This window comes from Chiloscyllium punctatum, chromosome 24, assembly GCF_047496795.1.
Source record: "Chiloscyllium punctatum isolate Juve2018m chromosome 24, sChiPun1.3, whole genome shotgun sequence".
In the NCBI taxonomy this organism is placed as follows: domain Eukaryota; kingdom Metazoa; phylum Chordata; class Chondrichthyes; order Orectolobiformes; family Hemiscylliidae; genus Chiloscyllium; species Chiloscyllium punctatum.
This window is the reverse complement of record NC_092762.1, coordinates 83,715,015-83,733,855: the sequence shown is the minus strand read 5'-3', so window position 1 is coordinate 83,733,855 and position 18,841 is coordinate 83,715,015. Positions and strand designations below refer to the sequence as shown.

At 43.7% G+C, this 18,841-nt stretch overlaps 1 protein-coding gene across 1 annotated transcript; it reads right to left on the bottom strand.

The window, feature by feature from the left end:
• Nucleotides 1-662: 662 nt before the first annotated feature.
• nr2c2ap (nuclear receptor 2C2-associated protein) lies at nt 663-18,836 on the bottom strand. Its single transcript, XM_072594333.1, has 5 exons — nt 18,788-18,836; nt 13,711-13,801; nt 5,740-5,845; nt 1,606-1,673; nt 663-1,024 (listed from the first exon to the last, which is right to left on the bottom strand). Exons 1-5 carry the CDS (start codon nt 18,823-18,825, stop codon nt 902-904), a joined length of 426 nt encoding a protein of 141 aa, XP_072450434.1. The 5' UTR covers nt 18,826-18,836; the 3' UTR covers nt 663-901.
• Nucleotides 18,837-18,841: the final 5 nt, after the last annotated feature.

Here is an 18,841-nt window from a genome sequence, read left to right as displayed (position 1 = left end):
TACCCATATTGAGAAATCAGAACTGATGAAAACACATAAGTAGTCATGACTGTGCAGTGTACTTCCAAGAACTCCACAGTAGTCTGATGGGTCTTTCAATTGGGCAGAGAGCTCCTGGACAGTGATGATTCCTGGACGTGCTTCAGAACGTGCTTTTGAAGCTTCTCACTGACTCCTGGAGATGCCTAGAAGAAATTAGTCTCCAGATGGTCTCTGAATGTGTCCAGCAGTAATTAGCCCCTAACCGAGATATATCACTATAAATATAAATTGTCTTAATTTTACTCATAGAATTCACTGTGAGCTAAGTAGTCATAATGCAAATAGCCACATGTTTAATACCTGCTGTCAGAGAACTAAGCTATGAGGAAAGGTTAAAAACGAATGAATTCTTCAGTCCAAGAGGAGCAACTAAAAATGGACTTTGCCTGCAAAGATATACAAGATAACCAATTGCCTAGCTTTGCAATGTGAAGAAACAATAAGGAGCTTGTTTGTATGGGAGTTCTACAGCCTCTTGACCAATGGTCCACATCCAAAAACAAAATGAGCCTCAGGATTTCCTTAAGCTCTCTGGTTATGGAACGATGCTGCTCAGGATATTTGCCTACAGTATACTGATCATTGAATACCAAAAGCAAATGAAAAGTCAGGTGTAACAGTAATGTGTCCTAATTTATATTTTAAGTACCAGTGCTCGAGACATGTTTCCTGTAATTGTCTGATATAAAGTTCTTCAGCTCCTTCTCACTGATCCAAGGCAAGTTTCAGGCTGAATTAGCTGAAACCAGGGAATGCATCATGTTAGAGTTTATATATCATGAGGCACTGACAGGGTGTTTGGGAATTCCCAGTTCCAGCTGGTTTCTGGTTCTCCAGGCAGTGAGTATAATCAGATACATTACAATAATTTTTCACCGAGAACATCAAGATGATAGATAACAATTCTTCCGAAGAAGTCTGTGCTTTCCTCAAAAATGATTTTTAATTTATCAGCAATGGACTCCTCATGGATGGAGAATCTGTGAGTCACAGATAAGGAAGAAAAATAATGTATTCGATGTGGAATAATTTAGAGAACTGCCTTCCTGTGTTCACAAAAGTAAACATTCATTTATTAAAAAGCAACCCTGGGGCTCAGCTGATGGATGAGTGGATGAAAGCACTCTCCAGTGTTTTAAAACCACCCATGGGGCCTACATTTAGACTGGAATGAGAAGAAATCTCTTAACTGGAAGGCTTGTGGATCTTTAAAATTCTTTATCCAAGAGAGCTGTGGATGCCCAGGGGCAGGTGCACTCAAGCCTTGGACTGGTTGACTTCTGGATTCTAAGGACGTCAAGGGAGATGGGGAGTGTCTGGGAAGGTGGATTTGAGGTTGATGGTCAGTCATGATCTTACTGAGTACTGCAGCAGGCTTGAAGAACTGTAAAGCCTCCCATTTCTTAAGTTTTTATTCATACTCACAGGGAAATTCACCTAGTGACCCAATGGAGTTCATTCTTCCTGTGATAGACCTTGCCCTCACATATCTAAACACAAACAGATCTAACACAACAGTGTTGCTAAAGAAACTAATACTGCCTCAAAGTGTCTGAAGGATATCTGTAAGCAGTTTGTGTCTTCGGGGTAGAAGTCAGCTATTTTCACCAAATTGGATCCCTTTCTTCCACCTAAGAAACAAAAGTTAAATAAGTTTAGTCATGGAGCTGGTTGCAATATAAGCAAAACTATGGAAAACCGCAAGGTTATTCAGTTTTGCAGCATAAACAAATTTCAAGGTTGAGACTCTGGAGCAGTCTTGATCACTGCACTGTGGGAGCTGATGTCTTTCAAATGAGACATTAAATGGAGCTCCTATATCTGCCTGCTCAGTTGTCAGTAAATGATTCTATGGCACTATTCTGAAAATAAGCAAGGAACTTATTAGTGTCCTGGCCAATATTTATCTCTCAATCAATATTAAAACAAGTGTCTGGGCATTATCACATTGCTGTTTGTCAGAGTTTGCTTTGTGAAGATTGGTTGCTGCATTTCCTACATTACAAATGACTAAACTTCAAGTAGCATTTCAATGGCTTTTAAATACTTTGAGAGATTTGGTGTTTATGAAAAGTGTCAGGTAAGTGCTTTTAGCACTGTGACATTTTCAACAACTTGCTCTGTGGATTCTTTTCACTCTTGTTATTAAAGGTGTTGAGAATTTTAATAGTATATGCAGTGTCTAAAGCTTTGTGATACATAACTCAGTGTTAAAACACTGGGATGTTCCTGGACTCCAGTAACAGGATGGGGGACGGGATTAGAGTGATGCTGGAAAAGCACAGTAGGTCAGGCAGCATCTGAGGAGCAGGAAAATCGACATTTCGGGCAAAAGCCCTTCTTCAGGAATGAGGCTGGGAGCCTCAGGATGGAGAGATAAATGGGAGGGGGGGGGGTGGCCCCCGAGGCTTTTGCCCGAAATGTCGATTTTTCTGCTCCTCGGATGTTGCCTGACCTGCTGTGCTTTTCCAGCACCACTCTAATCTTGCCTCTAATCTCCAGCACCCACTTTTGAGATTAGATTAGATTCCCTACAGTGTTGAAACAGGCCCTTTGGCCCAACAAGTCCACACCGACCCTCCAAAGAGTAAACCACCGCCCTCTGACTAATGCACCTAACAACTATGGACAATTTAGCATGGCCAATTCACCTAACCTGTACACCTTTGGAAAGTGGGAGGAAACCGGAGTACCCGGAGGAAACCCACGCAGACACTCCACACAGACAGTTGCCTAAGGCTGGAATTGAACCTGGGACCCTGGTGCTGTGAGGCAGCAGTGCTAGCCACTGAGCTGCCGTGCTGCCCTAACAGGATGGGGGAACCTACCTGCAATCTGCACATCCAATTTCAATATATGGTTGTTTCTACTTGGTACAAAACAAATGAGAGCAACAGACTCCAATCTAACTGTGGCGATTGTAATGAGGTCAGCCAGGTGGACGTCATAGAACATGATTTCCCTGATTGGACCAGGTCAACAGCCTCAGAGAGCTCTGCTGCCAATATGTAAACAGGAGTGTGAGGGTTCTGCTCACTCCAGGACCCGGCTCTGAGCTAGCTGGGTCAGTGTCAGGTTATATGGAAGTGAAAATAAAGGGGGAGTTGGTGATGGGATACCAGCCTTCATGGAGTTGTTTCACTAAGATCTCTCTTCCAAATATTTAAGATCTGGTGCCTCAAACTTTGTGAGAAGATTTGTAGCTCGGGTGCTCGTTGTTGTGGTTTTGTTCGCCGAGCTGGGAATTTGTGTTGCAGACGTTTCATCCCCTGTCTAGGTGACATCCTCTAGATTCAAACCACTATAAATGCCGGAGGAAACCTCACAGAAGCGCTTCACAGGAGGCTCCCAAGCACTGAGGATGTCACCTGGACAGGGGACGAAATGTCTGCAACACAAATTTCCATCTGGTGCCTTCTGATGGTGCAGAGGGTATATTCAGTGAGCAATAATACATGAAACATTTACTAAAACAAAAGCTACATCTGTATTCTCAGGTGGCTGTGTAGAATCCTATGGGCTGGGACATTTTTCTTGATTAAAGGCATTAGGTGTACAAAATATGACAGCCAATTTCCCCTTCAATATTCTTTTTGAACTTGCAAAGCTGTGATGTAATTGATCCTTAGAATGAAGCCATTTTGCCCATTGAGACCATACTGACGAGAGAACAATCCAGTCAGTTCCATCATCACTACATGATCTCTATAGGTCAGCAGATTTGTTTCCTTCAAGTTCCTATGTTATTTACCTTTGAAATTTGATTGCTTCCATTTGCACCACCCTCATAGAATCACAGAAATGATACAGCACAGAAGAGGGCCATTCAGCCCATCTTATCCATACTAACCTAAAGACACCCAGATGCTCTTTCTGATCCCATCTTCCTGCACATGGCCCACAGGCCTGCAGCTTACAGCACTTAAGGTGCAGATCCTGGTACATTTTATTTTAAAAATGAGTTTAGGGTTTCTGTCTCCACTACCAACTCAGACAGCGAAATTCAGACACCCACCACCTACTGCATAAAACTGATTTCCTCACATGCCCTGTTTCAAGGAAAACAATCCCAACATTTCCAACCTCTCCTCATAGCTACAATTCTCTGGCCCTGGCAACCTTCCAGTAAACTGACTGTGTGGAGTTTGCATATTCTCCCCGTGTCTGCGAGGGTTTCCTCCGGGTGCTTTGTTTTCCTCCCACAGTCAAAGATGTGCAGGTCAGGTGGCCATGCTAAATTGCCCGTAGTGTTAGATGGATTAGTCAGGGGTAAATGTAGGGGAATGGGGCTGGGTGAGTTGCTCTTTGAAGGTCGATGTGGACTTGTTGTCTGAAGGGCCTGTTTCCACACTGTAGGGAATCTAATCTAATCTAACCTAAATCGTCTCTGCATTGACTCCACAGCCATTACATTCTTCCTGTAATGTGGTGACCAGAATTGGACACAATACTCCAGTAGTCTCTCAGAAACTATATTAGTCTTGTATAGTTTCATCATTATATCCCTACTTTTGTATTCTGTACCTCTGTCAATGAAGGAGAGCATTCCAAATGCCTCTTTTACAACCTTATTTACCTGTACTGCTATCTTTCGGGACCTGTGCACTTGCACACTACGATTTCTCACTTCATCCAGCCCTCCCAGTGTATTTCTTTTTATTCTGTATTCCCTTTTACTGTTTGACCTCTCTAAAAGCACTACACCACACTTATCAGAGTTGAACTCCATCTGTCACTTTCCTGCCCACCCCACCAACACATCTGTATCATTTTGGAGCTTATAGCTATCCTCTACACTACATGGCCAATTTTTGTATTGTCTGTAAATTTCCCAATTGTGCCCCCCAAGTTCAAGTCCAAATTGTTAATGTATAAAACAAACAGCAGGGTCCGAACACCAAGTCCTGCTTGAAGTAGCTTTCCATTTGCAAGGGCAGCCATTGACTGTCACCCTTTGTTTCCTGTTTCTAAGCCAACTTGGGATCCAATTTGCCACATTACCCTGTATCCCATGGGTATTTACTTTTAGACTAGTCTGCCACATGGGACCTTGTCAAATGCCTTACTAAAATCCACGTAGACAACATATACTACACTTCATGGGCAGCAAGTCCCAGATATGGTATAAACTAGCAAAGGCACCTCTATGTTTCTTCGACAAATTGTCTCAGAAGATTCTAAACACCAAGCTGAGCCCATCTCCAGAATGACACAACACAGGAGGCTACTTATTTGTCATATCTTGCCAGCTCTTTGAAAAATCTATCCAATTACCACACTGTTCTTTCCCCAATGTTCTGTAAATTTTGGCTTATCCAATCCATTTTCTGAAAAGTTATTGCTGAATTTGCTACCATTCTGCTTTCAGACAGATTCCAGATCATAACCTGAACCCTTTGATTTCACTCCTGATTTTTCAGAAGAACAAGACCCAAGATAATTCAAGGTTTAATGTATTGAGATATCAGATCTAAGGCAGGCTGCTGATAGAGGATTCTACTGGGTTTCAGCAACTCAGGGTTAGAAATGCAGGCGGATCGAAGGAAAAGGTAAACTGGTACGATTGCTGACACTCCCTATCCAGGGCCCCATACCGTGATGGGAGGTTATGAAACAATGACAGAAAACAGGCCTTGTGTGATACTCAAATTTGTGAGAGACTGGGATATGCCTATTTATGAGTAAGCCTGAATTTACCTTCGAGTCTGCATGACCTGCCTGTGAATCCACCTTGGAACTGCAGCTGTAATTCAGTCACCTTTACAGTCTGAGGGAACTCGAGCAGCACCCACTGGGAGGGGCCCTGAGACATGGGGAGATAAAACACAGAAAGGATTACTGAAATTAACCACAAATATACAGTGGGTCAGTTTGAGTCTGAAAGAACAATGTATGTTAACAGCACAGAGCTGGTAGAGAACAAACTGGAAATGTATCAGTTAAAGAAAGATTTACATTTCGATTGTACCTTTCGTCTTTACGGGACATCCCAAAGTACTTCACAGATAATTAAATAATTTCACAGTGCTGAAATCTAAGAGATGTTCACAGGCAATTTGGGTGAGACACGTCACATAAGAAACAAATGACAGGCAAAAGTAGACATTGGGCCACTTCAAACTGATGCTGGAAGCCTAGTGATGGGAGATAAGGAAATAGCTGGAGAACTTAATAAGTACTTTGCATCAGTCTTCACAGTAGAAGACATGAGTAATATCCCAACAATTAAAGGGAGTCAGGGGGCTGAGTTGAGTATGATTGCTATTACAAAAGAGAAAGTGCTAGAAAAGCTAAAAGGTCTTAAAATTGATAAATCTCCTGGCCCCGATGGGCTACAACCTAGATTTCTGAGGGAGGTGGCTGAGGAAATAGAAGAGGCGTTGGTTGAGATCTTTCAAAAGTCACTGGAGTCAGGGAAAGTCCCGGATGATTGGAAGATCGCTGTTGTAACCTCCTTGTTCAAGAAAGGATCAAGACAAAAGATGGAAAATTATAGGCCAATTAGCCTAACCTCGGTTGTTGGTAAAATTCTAGAATCCATCATTAAGGATGAGGTTTCTAAATTCTTGGAAGAGCAGGGTCGGATTAGAACAAGTCAACATGGATTTAGTAAGGGGAGGTCGTGCCTGACAAACCTGTTGAAATTCTTTGAAGAGGTGACAAGTAGGTTAGACCGGGGAAACCCAGTGGATGTGGTCTATCTAGACTTCCAAAAGGCCTTTGATAAGGTGCCACACGGGAGGCTGCTGAGCAAGGTGAGGGCCCATGGTGTTCGAGGTGAGCTACTGGGATGGATTGAGGATTGGCTATCTGACAGAAGGCAGTTGGGATAAAAGGTTTTAGATTAGATTACTTACAGTGTGGAAACAGGCCCTTCGGCCCAACAAGTCCACACCGACCTGCCGAAGCGCAACCCATCCATACCCCTACATTTACCCCTTACCTAACACTACGGGCAATTTAGCATGGCCAATTCACCTGACCTGCACATCTTTGGACTGTGGGAGGAAACCGGAGCACCCGGAGGAAACCCACACAGACACGGGGAGAACGTGCAAACTCCACACAGTCAGTCGCCTGAGGCGGGAATTGAACCCAGGTCTCTGGCGCTGTGAGGCAGCAGTGCTAACCACTGTGCCACCGTGCCGCCCTTTTTCGGAATGGTAGCCGGTGACAAGCGGTGTCCCGCAGGGTTCAGTGTTGGGGCCGCAACTGTTCACATTATACATTAATGATCTGGATGAAGGGACTGGGGGCATTCTGGCGAAGTTTGCCGATGATATGAAGTTAGGTGGACAGGCAGGTAGTACTGAGGAAGTGGGGAGGCTGCAGAAGGATCTAGACAGTTTGGGAGAGTGGTCCACGAAATGGCTGATGGAATTCAATGTGAGCAAATGCGAGGTCTTGCACTTTGGAAAAAAGAATACAAGCACAGACTACTTTCTAAATGGTGAGGAAATTTATAAAGCCAAAGTACAAAGGGATCTGGGAGTGCTAGTCGAAGATTCGCTAAAGGTCAACATGCAGGTTGAGTCCGTGATTACGAAAGCGAAAGCAATGTTATCATTTATCTCAAGAGGGTTGGAATATAAAAGCACCGTTGTGCTACTGAGACTTTATAAAGCTCTGGTTAGGCCCCATTTGGAGTACTGTGTCCAGTTTTGGTCCCCACACCTCAGGAAGGACATACTGGCACTGGAACGTGTCCAGCGGAGATTCACACGGATGATCCCTGGAATGGTAGGTCTAACATACGAGGAACGGCTGAGGATCCTGGGATTGTATTCATTGGAGTTTAGAAGATTAAGGGGAGATCTAATAGAAACTTACAAGATAATACATGGCTTAGAAAGGGTGGACACTAGGAAATTGTTTTCGTTAGGTGAGGAGACTAGGACCCATGGACACAGCCTTAGAATTAGAGGGGGTAAATTCACAACAGAAATACAGAGACATTTCTTCAGCCAGAGAGTGGTGGGCCTGTGGAATTCATTGCCGCAGAGTGCAGTAGAGGCTGGGATGCTAAATGTCTTCAAGGCAGAGATTGATAAATTCTTGATGTCACAAGGAATTAAGGGCTACGGGGAGAATGCGGGTAAGTGGAGTTGAAATGCCCGTCAGCCGTGATTGAATAGCGGAGTGGACTCGATGGGCCAAATGGCCTTACTTCCACTCCTATGTCTCATGGTCTTATGGTCACCACAAACAACAAGCAACAATCAGAGAAATAAGGTGCATTTTTTCCTCACAATGGGCTGAGATGTTTGGGAACACTTTCTCAAAAATGTTAGGAGGATGTTGTTTGAATCTTTTGAGGCAGACATAGAAACATTCTTGATATAAGCTGTGGGGTTAAAGGTTATCAGGGGATCAGTGGAATGTGAAGCAATCAGATTAGCCATGATTTTATTGAATCAAGTCAGAGTGGTGCTGGAAAAGCACAGCAGGTCAGGCAGCGTCCGAGGAGCAGGAAAATCGACATTTCGGGCAAAAGCCCTTCATCAGGAATGATTTTATTGAATGTCAGGACAGGCTTAAGGGGCTGAGTAGTTTACTCTTGCTCTTAATTTGTATGTTTATAGGCTGAAGAGAATTTGATTTCAGTTATATTGGTTCAGTGACTGATGTTGTATAGAAGCTATTCTTGCAAAATTGCCGTATGACCTTTTACAGGATCTCAGATTAACATCTCTTCTGAAGGATGGCACCTCCAACAGTGCAGCACACCCTCTGTATTGCTCTTGAATGTCAAACTAGATATTGTGCACAAGCCTCTGGAGTGATACCTGGCTCTGCAAACTCCTGAGAACAGCTAGCGAGGCAATGGCTGACACTATATGGAATGACTCTTACAAATGGTACTCCAAGATGATGCCAGAATAATCAGGTCTCTGAACCAAGTTGTTATGCTTTATTAAAGTTCTATACATCTGTCCAAACTGTGGGTAATATTTGGCTGGAGCTTGTCCGTTCCGTCAGTTTCTTTTTCTTTTTGTCTCTCTTTTGTGTTTCTTTTTCTCTGTTTCTCCTTCTCGGTGACGTCCTGAACTCCTGGCCTCAGTGCAGACTTGGACTCTGTCACACCTCTCTTCCAGCCAAACATGGCTGTCTTTTGCTGGCCTGAAGCGCTCTCCTGGCCTGGTGTCCTCCCAGCCAGACGGTCTCTCGGCCCAGCCTGGTGGTCTCCCACTGGCCTGTGGTCATCCTTCTGCCCGGCGTGGCCTCAGCATTAACCCCAGCCTCGAGATGATTCCAGAGCGGTCTCCCAACCTCAAGGTGAAGCCTGTGTAGTCTGGAATCAAGGCCCGTTGTGGACTGGCATTCCTTCACTACCGCTGAAAACAATCTGGGAATTCCTTACCAAACAACACTCTGAGGAAGCTTCTTCACCTCTCAGACTGCAGTGGCTCACCAGTACCTAACCCAGGGTGACAAGGTTGGGAAACAAATGACTCTGGCTGCAGCAGCCAATATTCCCTGAATGAACTAATTTAAAATAAAAGGAAGATATTTAATAAAAGGATGAATGTGTGGTCCTCAGGTTTATTGAGTTAAGCTCCATATGCCAAGTCTTGCTGGAGGATTGTTCAGAATTGTGCCTTCCTAAGTTGCTCAGATGTGTGCCATGCCTTGGGCTGCACATCAATAAACCCGATTAATTATCAAACATATCAAGTTACACACACCAACAAATCTTGGGTATTGAGTTAGGATTTGACACTTAGTGGGTGAACAGACTGCTCTTTCAAAATGCCTCAGGGTTAATTAAATTCAAAAAAACAACAAAGCAACAAGAAACAACTGATATGTGTGGGTGCCAAATATTAGCCACAGTTTGGACAGGTATATGGAACTTTAATAAAGCATAACAACTTGGTTCAGAGACCTGATAAAAAATACTGTTCCTGTCTTGCTATTTATTTTTCAATTTGAGGAAAATTGGCCCAGCTAAAAACATTATCTTTACAGCCTGTCTGGGCTTTTGTTATTTTAGTTACAGTCTAACTACTTATGATATAATTTGCTTTTCAGTTGAGACTTGAAGTGGGTGGAAGCTTGGCTGCTCTCTTGTGCCTCTCAGTGGCTGCTACAGAAACTGCAACGTGCGCTGATAAGCTTCAGAATAAATCATAGAGAAGGTAGTAGTTTGGCTATGCTGATAATTAATTATAGAATCATACAGCATGAAAATAGATCCTTCAGTCTACTAGTCCATACTGACCATGTTCCCAAACTAGACTAGTCCTATCTGTCTGTGCATGGCCCATATCCCTCCAAACCTTTCCTTTTCATGAACGTATTCAAATGTCTCCTAAATGTTGTAACTGAACCTGTACCCACCACTTTCTCTGGCAGTTCATTCCACACATTCCACATCATATCCTTTTTCAACCTTTCTCGTCTCACCATAGAAATATGCCCCCCCCCACTATTAAACTCTTCCACCCTAGGAAAAAGACCCTTGTCATTCACCTTATCCATGCTCCTCATGACTTTATAAATGTTAATAAGGTGACCCCTCAACCTCCTACACTCCAGCAAAAAATGTACCAGCCGTACTTTGAAAGAATTACCAAAAAGTTAGACTTACTGATCTACCCTTTCCCTATGGACATTAAATTGTTCTATCTTTTTCAATAACACATGTCCAATTTCTTTCCCCATTTCACCATTGAAGCAGCCTTTAACATTTCTTCTGACAATACATTCCAAACTACAAGAACTCGTGTAAGAAATTAAATTCTCATTACCTCTGCTCAGATTATTTTGCCAATTACCTTAAATGTGCATGCACACTCTTTATACTGGACTCCTACCACTGAAAACCGCTTTCCTTTATTCAATCTTTTAATATTCTTTGTAATTTTGAACACCTTTGTCAACTCTTCCCTAATTCTCATCTAAGGGGCTATGATAAAACACAACATCAGAAAGTCACTTTGGTTCTCCCAACAGCACTGTGCTCAACGTGCGAAGCCGGAAGTGCTGCATGCAGTTGTCATTGACTCTGTCAACATCTAATGCCTATCTCTAATTGCCCTCAAGAAGATGGTGAGCCTTCTTGGTTCTTGCAGTCCACTTGGTGCAGTAAGCTTGTCAGCATGGGAGCTCCAGCATTTTGATAAGTGATTGGGAAGGAACAGCAATACAGTCTCAAGTCAGGCTGGTGTTTGTCTTGAAGGAGAACTTGGAGATAATGAAGTTACTTTGCGTCTGCTGCCCTTTTTGTTCCAGATGGCATACATTATGAGTTTAAAACGTGCATCTGGTACATCGAACACACTGCTGTCACCGTGCGCAGATTGTGGAGAAATTGTTGGAGCTGCATTCATCCAGGAAAGAGGAGAGCATCCACACTCCTGACCTGTGCTTTGTAAATGGCTGAGAGGTTTTGGAGACTCAGGAAGCAAGTTACTCACCTTGTAACTTACAGTCTCTAAGTTTCTCTTGTATACAGCATATATAATATTTTACATTGTATAGCATTTATATATGGCTAGTACAGTTCAGTTTCTGTTTGATAGCAACACCTGGGATGTTGTTTGTGGGTGGTTCAGTGATGTAGTGCCACTGAATGCCATAGAATGATTAGATTCATTCCTGTTGTAGATAGCAAGTGTGTGGCACAAATGTTACTTGCAACGTCTCAGTTCAAACGAGAATGCTGTCCAGGTTTTGCTGCCTATGGTGACAGACCGTTTCAGTATCTCAGGATTTGCAAACAGTGCTCAATCAGTGTATCATCAGCAAACATGCCACTTCTGAGCTTATAGTGGATGGAAGGGCACTGATGAAGCAGCTGAAGATGATGGACAGAGTACACTAGGACACTTCTGCAGCGATGTCCTGGAACTGAGATGATTGGCTTCCAATAACCATTCCTGAAAATGTGTTGCTGGAAAAGCACAGCAGGTCAGGCAGCATCCAAGGAACAGGATAATCGACGTTTTGGGCATGAGCCCTTCTTCAGGAATCAGGAGCCCTTCTTCGTGCTCATGCCAGAAACGTCGATTCTCCTGGTCCTTGGATGCTGCCTGACCTGTTGCACTTTTCCAGCAACACATTTTCAGCTCTGATCTCCAGCATCTGCAGTCCTCACTTTTTCCCTTCCAATAACCATTGCCAACCTCCTTTGTGCTGGTTATGACTCTGCTCGGATGCTGCCTGAACTGCTGTGCTTTTCCAATACCACTCTAATCCAGAATCTGATTTCCAGCATCTGTAGTCATTGTTTTTACCTGGTTATGACTCAACCCAGTGGAGAGTTTCCCCCCTGATTTACACTGATTCAATTCAGCTGCACTCAGTTAAATGCTGTTTTGACATCAAAAGCAGTTACTCCGACCTCACCGTTGGGATTCAGCTTTAATCCAAGTTTGGGCCAAGGCTGTGATGATGCAGGAGCTGAGTGTGTCTGGTAGAATTGAAACAAAGCATCCATGAGCACATTATTGCTGATTAAGTTCTACTGAAAGCACTGTTGATGACCCCTTCCACCACTTTGCAGATGATTGAGAGAACACTGATAGGCCAGCATTTGACTTGATTGAATTTGCCCTGCTTTTTTATGGATAAGACATACCTGGGTGATTTTCCACACTGAATCATCCACTTGGCACTTCTGGCTAAAGAGAATTACAAATGCATGTTTTATATTTTGCAATGTTATGCTGGGCTCATCATCAAGGTGAATGGGATATTTATGGAGGTTTCTCCTCCTCCTGTTAGTTGTTTAATTGTTCACCACGATTCAGGATTGGATATGGCATAAGTGCACAGCGTTGACCTGAATGTGTGGGATCACTGAGCCTTGTCTATTGCATGTTGTTTCCCCTGTTTGGCATGCATTGAGTCTTGTGTTGTAGCTTAACCACAAAGATACCTTTGATGTATGCTCCTGGAATACCCTGTTACTCTCCAATGATCCTGTCTGAACCCCTAGCTTGATTATAATGGTAGGGGGAGTGATAAGCTGGGCCATGAGGTTAGATATTGTAGTTGAATATAATTCTCGTCCAATCTTTCAAAAGAAACATTAAACCAAGGCCCAGTCTGTCCTCTCAAGTCCCATGGGAGAGGAACAGGAGAATTACCCCCAGTATTCTGACGAACATTCATCCTCAATCAAGATGATGGAATTTTTAAGGTGAGAGGAGCAAGATTTGAAAAGAACATGAGGGGCAAACCTTTTTTTACACAGAGTGGTTTGTGTGTGGCATGAACTGCAAGAGGTCGTGATGGATGCAGTTACAGTTACAATATTTAAAAGACATTTGGATAAGTACAAGGATAGGAAAGGTTTGGAGAGCTACGGGCCAAGCACTGGCAGGTGTGAGTAGTTTAGTTTAGGATTATGGTCAGTGTCGACTGGATTAACCGAAGGGTCTGTTTCTGTGCTGTATGACTGTATTGCTATCTGATTATTATCACAATGTTTGTTTGTGGGAACTTGCTGTGTGCAAACTGGCTGCCATCTTTCTCACACTGCAACAATGACTGCATCTCAGAGGTTCTTAATAGGCTGTAAAGTGTTTAGGACATCCTAAGTTCTTAAACAGAACACATAAACGTAAGTTTTTGTTTTAGCTAAGTTCACAACAATTGACAACGCAATATTGAACAGTCCCATGGGATTCCATTTCTTCCTGAGCCATCGTTAATTATTACCTGATCTGAATTCCAGCAGGTTTCCTCATTACGATCAAATAAGAACTTCTTTCCAAATTGCTTCACATCACGGTTAAGGACTGAACTCACTCTGTGGACAAACAAGAGACCTCAGGCTTGACAGAATTGTCAAAAATGATAAAGGAAGGCTTGCATTTATATAACACCTCTCATGACCTCAAGACACACCAAAGCACTTCACAGGCAATAACGTACTTTTGCAGCATGAAGTGAGATGGGACTGCAAGCCCTAAAGAGGCTGGAAAGAGTTAGAGAGAGAGTAGATGAGTGGGTAACAAAGTGGCAAGTGAAATTTATTATGGGGACGTGCAAGGTTATTCACTTTGGTAGTAAAAACTGAAAGGCAAAATATTTTGTAAAACACGCAAAACTTGTAAATGTTGATGTTTATGAAGACGTAAGGAATGCAGATATAGAAAGCAATAAGCAATTGAGAGCTTTTCTCTAACGGATTAGAACACAAGAATAAAGAAGTCTTGCTACAACGATATAGGGTTGTGGTAACACCACACTGTGCAGTTTTATTTCCATATTTAAGGAAGCCTTTACTTGCTTTGAAGGCAATGCAGCAAAAGTTCTCTGGAGTGGTTTCTGGAATGAGATGGTTATGCATTGGGCCTATACTCTCTGGAGTTTAGATTAAGAGGTGGCCTCATGAAAACATTTAGATTTGGAAGGTATTCACTGACATCTTCAACCTCTCCTTCCTATAAGCCCAAGTCCCCACCTGCTTCAAGAAGACCACTGTCATCCCTTTACCAAAGAAAGCACCTGCAATGTGCCTTACTATCAGTCAGTAGCTCTGATCTCAACACTAGTTACCTGATGAAGGAGCAGTGCACTAAAAGTTACTCCTTCCAAATAAATCTGTCGGACTATAACCTGGTGTTGTGTGATGTTTAACTTTGTCCACCCCAGTCCAGCACTGGCACCTCCACTCAATAAACATGAAGTGCTTTGAGAGGGTAGTCATGGCCCACATCAACTCCAGTCGCCCAGCCTACCTAGATCCCTGTAACTTCCCTACCAACATAATAGGTTCACAATAGATGCCATATCCCTAGCCCTGCCTTCATCCCTGAAACATCTGGACAACAAGGGCACCTACGTCAGACTTCTGCTCAGGAGAAGATGTAGATTGTTTATGGAATTATCCTTTGGATGCTCCATCATTAAATATATTTGAGGATGAGATAGGCAGATTTGTGGTCTTTCAGGCAATCAAATGATAGGGGGGGCAGGAAAGAGAGAGTAAAGTTGAAACTGAAGATCAGGCATGATTGAACTGAATAGCAGGGCAGGTTCTGATTGAGAATAAAAGATAAAATTTTAAGAATGGGGCAAGAGCAGAGGGAATCTGGATTACAGCATAATTGATTGAAGGTAGAAGGAAAGGTTGAGTGGTTAAAGAGGCTTTATTAAGAAGCATAGAATACAAGATCAAAGAAGTAATGTTGTACGTGTACAAGACACGAGCTTGGTTTCATCTAGATCAGGATGCCATTCTTTAGGAAGGGTGTGAAGGCCTTGGAGACAATGCAGAAAAGATTCATAACAATTGTTCCAGCATGAGAACATCAGTAATAAAACAGATTTGGAAAAAAAGGCAGAAAAGGGATCTATACAAGTAATTAAAGTTATGAGGGTTCTGGACAGAGTAGATAGGGGCAAAAAGTTCCTATTGTGAAAGAATCAAGGATAAAGGGGCACACAAAGAAGCAAAAGTGATATGATTTTAAAAAAAGCTTTTTTCAAACAGAGAGTGGTTAGGGCCTGGAATATGCTGCCTGATAGTGTAGTCAAGGCATAAAAATGTGTTGCTGGAAAAGCGCAGGTCAGGCAGCATCAAAGGAGCAGGAGAACCGACGTTTCAGGCATAAGCCCTTCTTCAGGAATTCAGATTCCTGAAGAAGGGCTTATGCCCGAAACGTCGATTCTCCTTCTCCTTTGATGCTGCCTGACCTGCTGCGCTTTTCCAGCAACACATTTTTAAGCTCTGATCCCCAGCATCTGCAGTCCTCACTTTCTCATAGTGTAGTCAAGGCAGGTTACCTGGATAGGTGCAGCTCCAACAAAACTCAAGAAGCTTTACAACATCCAGGACAAAGCAGCCAGCTTGATTGGCACCATATCTACAAATATTCACTCCTTTCACCATGCATTGCACAAGTTCATCAAGTCTCCTTCGACAACAACTTCCAAAGCCATGACCACTATCATCTAGAAGGACAAGGGCAGCAGACACATGGGAACACCACAATCTGCAAGCTCACCTTCAAGTCACACACCACCCCGACCTGGAAATATATTGCCATTCCTTCACTGTTTCTGTGTCAAAGCTCTGGAACACCCTCCCTAATAGCATTAATGATCTACCTATAACACATGGACTGCAGCTGTTCAGGAAGGCAGCTCACTACTACCTTTGAAAGGGCAACTAAAGATAGGCAATAAGTGCTGGCCAGCCTGCAAAATAACAAAAATAAATTGAAGCTTGAAAAGGGAAATCAGACCGTATTTTTGAAAAAGAAGAATGTGCAGAGCTATGGGGAGAATGCAAGGGAACGGCATTTAGAAAAAATGTGCAGACATAATGGGCTGAATGGCTATGGATAGGGATCTATATTGGGATGTGGTTGCTATGGGTTGGTATCAATATTTTGCACTGTATTAATTCTGGAATCCATGAAGGGTGCTGGTGATTATTTTCCAGAGTTCAATAGAATCGGGGTTGGTTCCTGAGGATTGGAGGGCGGCTAATGTTGTGCCACTTTTTAAGAAGGGTGGGCGGGAGAAAGCAGGAAATTATAGACCAGTTAGTCTGACCTCAGTGGTGGGAAAGATGCTGGAGTCTATTATAAAGGATGAAATTACGGCACATCTGGATAATAGTAACAGGATAGGACAGAGTCAGCATGGATTTATGAAGGGGAAATCATGCTTGACTAATCTTCTTGAATTTTTTGAGGATGTAACTCGGAAGATGGACGAGGGAGATCCAGTGGATGTAGTGTACCTGGACTTTCAGAAAGCTTTTGATAAAGTCCCACACAAGAGGTTAGTGAGTAAAATTAGGGCGCACGGGATTGGGGGCAAAGTACTAGATTGGATAGAGAATTGGTTGGCTAATAGGAAACAAAGGGTAGTGATTAACGGCTCCATTTCAAAATGGCAGGCAGTGACCAGTGGGGTACCGCAGGGATCCGTGCTGGGACCGCAGCTTTTTACAATATATGTAAATGATATAGAAGATGGTATCAGCAATAACATTAGCAAATTTGCTGATGACACAAAGCTAGGTGGTAGGGTGAAATGTGATGAGGATGTTAGGGGATTACAGGGTGACCTGGACAAGTTAGGTGAGTGGGCAGATGCATGGCAGATGCAGTTTAATGTGGATAAATGTCTGGTTATCCACTTTGGTGGCAAGAACAGGAAGGCAGATTACTACCTCAATGGTATCAAATTAGGTAAAGGGGCTGTTCAGAGAGATCTGGGTGTTCTTGTCCACCAGTCAATGAAGGCAAGCATGCAGGTACAGCAGGTCGTGAAGAAGGCTAATAGCATGCTGGCCTTCATAACAAGAGGGATTGAGTATAGAAGCAAAGAGGTGCTTCTGCAGCTGTACAGGGCCCTGGTGAGACCACACCTGGAGTACTGTGTACAGTTCTGGTCTCCAAATTTGAGGAAAGACATTCTGGCTATTGAGGGAGTGCAGCGTAGGTTCACGAGGTCAATTCCTGGAATGGCAGGATTGCCTTACACGGAAAGACTGAAGCGACTGGGCTTGTGTACCCTTGAGTTTAGAAGACTGAGAGGGGATCTGATTGAAACATATAGGCTTATGAAAGGACTGGACACTCTGGCAGGAGGGAACATATTTCCGTTGATGGGGGAGTGCCGAACCAGAGGACACAACTTAAAAATACGGGGTAGACCATTTAGGACAGAGATGAGGAGAAACTACTTCACCCAGAGAGTGGTGGCTGTGTGGAATGCTCTGCCCCAGAGGGCAGTGGAGGCGCAGTCTCTGGATTCTTTTTAAGAAAGAATTGGATAGAGCTCTTAAAGATAGTGGAGTCAAGGGGTATGGAGATAAGGCTGGAACAGGATACTGATTAGGAATGATCAACCATGATCATATTGAATGGCGGTGCAGGCTCGAAGGGCAGAATGGCCTACTCCTGCATCTATTGTCTATTGTCTATTGTCTATTTATATCTGTTTCTAATTCTATCGCTCTTATGCATTTAATCCTGGAGCCTTTTAACCCCAGCATCAATGGTGACCACATACACACTTGCCCCAAGGAACAGCATCCACATGAAGCCCCGCTAAGTGTAACCATGTTGAACCCTTCACATTAAGAGACCCATTCCCCACAGCAGCCAGTCTCCCATAGCAACAACTGACAGCTTCCCTGTAGATCCCAACCCACAGCAACCACATGGATCCCCTATCCATACCAGTCACATGGACCTACGGCAAAAGCAGAGGCCTCCCCATAGCAACCACACAGGTCCATAGCTACAGCACTAACTCCTCCCCATAGCAACAGGACACCTCTCCCCATAGCAACCACGCAGGTCCATAGCTACAGCACTCACTCCTCCCCATAGCAACAGGACACCTCTCCCCATAGCTACAGCACTCACTCCTCCCCATAGCAACAGGACACCTCTCCCCATAGCAACCACACAGGTCCATAGCTACAGCACTCACTCCTCCCCATAGCAACCACACAGGTCCATAGCTACAGCACTCACTCCTCCCCATAGCAACAGGACACCTCTCCCCATAGCAACCACACGAACCCCTCCTCATAGCAACCGCATGCACCTATAGCAACAGGAGACCCGTTCCCATAGCAACAACTTGCAGCTATAGCAACCATGTGCACGGAAAGCATGAGGTGACCCCTCACCATAGCAACCACATGGACCTTCGACTATAACTTTCCCTCCATCCCTCCATCCCTCCATCCCGCCCTCTGCAGTCTGGAACACTGCCCCGACCCTTCGTGATCCCCGAGTGCCCCCTTTCCCCACTTCCTCACCTGCTCCCCGTCTCCTCACACACCAACGACACCGCCATCTTGCCGGAAACCGAA